Consider the following 4278-nt stretch of genomic DNA (forward strand, 5'->3'; position numbering starts at 1 on the left):
AAAGTTTGTAGTAATCTACAACAGATGGATTTAACCAGGTGTCTAAACGTAATAGTATATCGGTCAGATTAGTATATTTGTTTTACTGAAACATTGTTTAAAACTTATACCAGGTAATAGTAGTTTTATTTTTTAATTTCAAAAGCCCATTTCCCGCATTAATTAATTTTGTCCAAACAATTTACATTTCCATTTCATTAACTTAAAACAATTGTACAGCAATTAGTTGGGCTGATTGAAGGGTGGATTTTGAGAGTGAATTATTAGGAACTGTTGTGGGCAAACTTTGTCAACTTGGAGTTGAGGCGGAACATCTGCAGCTCAAATTTGGACAAAAGGGACTAAGGAGCTTCATAGGTGGATTCTGGAGGAGGGCAAAACACCTGGTGACCCCTGGTTTCCATCCAGGTCACTGTTGGACCACTGTGGAGGGAGTATAAATACCTTGGGGTGGTGACTTTAAATAATAAAAAAACTGGGACTGGGACCTAAGGAAACCAAACCGAAGGCTGTCTAACAAAAAAAAAAAGGCAAAGGCCGACTCTTTTTTCCTGAGGAGGCTGAGGTCCTTTAAAACAATCTGCCGGAACTTTTATGCTTTGAGGGGATGGTTTCTACGAGTCTTGTTGTGGCCAGTACGATCTTTTCTTCGCTGTTTACCAATGCTGGGCAGCGGGCTGAAGGTCGCAAGAAAACACAACAGGACATTAACCAAACTGATCAGGAGGCCGTGATCGTCGTGGGGGAGGAGCTTCGCACGTCTGACGGACCGTGGCAGGAGAGCGAGGATGCCTGTCCAGGCTTTCAAGTCCATCGTTGGACAATGCTTGCACACCCCCTCTCTACGACACACTGCCAAGCAGAGGAGCTTCCTTCAGCAGAAGACTCCTACTTCACCCAGAATGCACCAATCACCCCAACAGGAAATCATTTCCTTGCCCTGTGGGTCCATTCAATCTCTACAACGCCTCCCTCAGAGAGTCAGACACCCCTCTTAAATTCTTGACTCAAAATTATATACATTTATCATTCTTTTGCACTTCTTTTGAACATTTATTATTACTGTATATTGATCTGTAGTTACTATATATTATATATAGTATAACGGATAATATAGTTACATATGTATATATTTAGTTATTTTTTGCTGTTGAATTTGCTATATTATATTTATGTTGTGGCTGTAATATGTTCATATTGTATCTGGAGCGTATTAACGAATATAATTTCCCGTCTGGGATGATTAAAGTATTTCTGCAATCTGAATCTGAAATCTGAATCTGTACAGGAGCTTTAACATCCCCCAGCACGGGAGGTCAGCTATATCACTGCGCACTGCGGATGGTCGACCGTTTCAACACAGCCGAACAACAGCATATTAGGGCCCGTCGTTAAAGACCTAAAAGGCTTACTTCCTTTTAGCCTGCTATTCTATCCTCTAATAAATCAATAAAAACATTTTTCAAATACGAGTCTTAAATAGGTCAAAATCACCGCCGATATATTTTTTAAAACAAGAATAAATCTAATTTTAAAGTCATGCTGCCTTTCCCCCATCGCCGTTGTTTTACCGTCAGGCGTCTGCACGGGCGCGTCTCACGGACGGAGGACGACAACATGGCGGCCTCCTTGCGTCTGGGTCGTCAAGGGGTTTTATTTGGCCTCAGATTATCTCGGGTTACTAAATGTTTACGGGCCACACAGCCGTGGCAGGAGCATGTCAGACACCTCTTCCAGTCGCCATGGGTCCTCGGTAAGTGTTGACAGTTTAATGGAAGGACAGTGTTTGTCCTTGTCTCTGCTGCTAGCCGCTCACAGTTGCTTTCAGCATTTTCTACCTTCGTTAATCGTCTAATCAGGTCACTTAGTTGTCGTTTTTCATCCCGTTATAACTATTAACAGTGGCGTTAAATGGACGGACTGAATAGTCAGGGTTTTACTTCGCCTCATTGCTCTATGAATGATTGGGAGTTGCATGATATTCCCTTTTTAACACCTGTCAGTCTGCTGCCCACTAGATGATTGCTCACATTTCCTAAACTAAAAAAGCCTTTTTCACAGCAGACATTTTGACTTGTCATAGTAGCAAATCACATGTTAGTAAAGAAAAACTGTTTAAATGTCCCAGTACGATGTGAAAGTGAGCTAACATGCACAATATTAACGTAGGTCCTTGAAAGCAGCTCAATACAAGCCATTATTAATTAACTGTATCAATGCCTGTGCTTTTAAGTTGAAGCCCTATTGAATCCAATGGTCAGACTATTATAATCTTATCTGGAATATTGGCATAGTTAGTAATGTGCAACATAATGGAGATGGATAATGTTGATGGGGTTCAAACGGATCATTTAGTTGTTCCTCCTGTTATCTTCTGTGGTCTTGGTAACTGTGTTTCACTACTGCATTATAATCAAATGTGTGGATGCAAATGGCAAATGGATACAATCAGGGTTGGGAGAGGATAGAAAGTTCCACAAGAAAGACTGACACACTACTGTGTTAGTAGATTATTGTATTAAACATATAGGACATAATATTGGAATCACTGTTCATAGTGTCATAGTTTATTGCTTCAGTCTGGAGTAAGTAGCCAGTATTTACCACCACTAATAGGAAGAGGTAAAGAGTTGAGGGAAGTTCTGCAGTTTGATGTGTCTCAGCAGGAGAAGCATTGGTTACCTAATCGCATTAACGATGGCTTCATTCCAAACTATGCAAGCATGTACGATTCCAGGTGGCACACTTAAATGGAATGCAGCCGTCATTCATTTATTAAATGTCTTGCTGTGCCGCGTCAGAACGTCTGCAGGGCAGTAAAGGTCTATTACTTATGACAGCAATGCACTTCTGTGACATAATGTTACGCATACACACAAACACAGAGTAATGATTCACGCTACGTCTGAATCATTTTTATTTACATGTTAACTGCTTTTTGACTGCTTTTTTTTTGACACGCAATAAACATTTAACGTGTTATTAATTTATAACATATTCTTAATTTTTCAGATGCTGAAAGAAAATGTTAAAAAAAAAAAAGTAACAAAACATTGATGCTATTGGATACTAGTCTTCCAAACACACACACGTTTGGTGACGTTACCCGCAGTCCAGCAGATGGCAGCACCACACAACATCTGTAAACTTGTATGGCAAGATTGGTTTACTGACAGAAAGCAAAGGCATAACACCTAATATGGTCTCTTAAAGACCTAATTTAAGAAAGAAAACTCTGTCATTGCTTCCTTGACATATTTGCTTTGATGTGTTTTAGTTGCACATGATGGTAAACTGTTACACAGGACACCACAGAGGACACCTGCCTGTTTTGTCCTTGGATACAGAGAAGGATAAAGATTTTTTTGAAAAAATAAACTATACCCTTTACTCTTAAAAAAAATCCTTTAATTGTTTCAGTAGACTTATGCTGAAAGGAGGATCTGGCTAAATAAGACATAGTTCTTGGGAAAGAACCATTGACAGCAACGTGTTTCTCACTTAGACAGAAACTTACAGAAAATAACAGTGACATTCTGTGTGTTGCTCTCTGATTCATAACACAATCATTTTTCTTTGATTAAAATGAATATCTCTTAGTTATGAAAATAATATGAATCATATAAGCATATCTAGAAAATAAAATGGGTCATTCAAAACCTTCCTTCAACAATGTCAATATATGCAGTCTTTGTTTTTATTTTTTATTTTTTATTTTACTTTTATTTCAGATAGATTCTGGATTAATACTAATTTGCACTTGGAAGACGTATAACGGTTACTCAAAATTGCTTTTGATCTTATTTGATCTTTATTCTTATAATTTCATTTAGTTCTTATGGGAAATATTTAAGAACTCTCTGCCTGTGGGAGCAGCATCATGGTCTTATAAAGTCTATTTGATTTGATAAAAAGGCTCAAACTATATTGACTAGTCCTAAACCCTGCCACATCTCAGTACCCTTTCCTCTGCCTCATGTGTTTACTTTCTGTCTCTTATGCATTGTATTTATGTCACTTTCTCTTTCTGTACGCCATACATGTCTGCACAAATGTGAGCAGTTAACTGAGCATATAGAATACATGAAATAAAGGGGTGTTCCTTTTCAGTTCTTCCACGTCTAAGCAATGAGCCTCACTGTTCTATCTGCAGCACTGCAGGCTAGTTGTAGTAAAACAGTGATACCCCTGCATCTGTGCTGTCCTCTGGCAGGCTAGAGACCCAGAGTCCAACACATTGCTGTGAGTGACTGCAGCTAGTGATTGGGGGGGGGGGGG

At 39.1% G+C, this 4278-nt stretch overlaps 1 protein-coding gene across 1 annotated transcript in view; it reads left to right on the forward strand.

The window, feature by feature from the left end:
• Positions 1-1576: 1576 nt before the first annotated feature.
• Positions 1577-4278, forward strand: part of pdhx (pyruvate dehydrogenase complex component X) — a gene marked incomplete in the record, with an annotated part of 28283 nt that continues 25581 nt past the window's right edge. Inside the window, 1 exon segment of the mRNA XM_035665140.1 lies at positions 1577-1753. Within this exon segment, the coding sequence (XP_035521033.1) occupies positions 1618-1753 (136 nt within the window).

This window comes from Morone saxatilis, unplaced genomic scaffold, assembly GCF_004916995.1.
Source record: "Morone saxatilis isolate NCDOM2014 unplaced genomic scaffold, NCSU_SB_2.0 Contig2, whole genome shotgun sequence".
In the NCBI taxonomy this organism is placed as follows: domain Eukaryota; kingdom Metazoa; phylum Chordata; class Actinopteri; family Moronidae; genus Morone; species Morone saxatilis.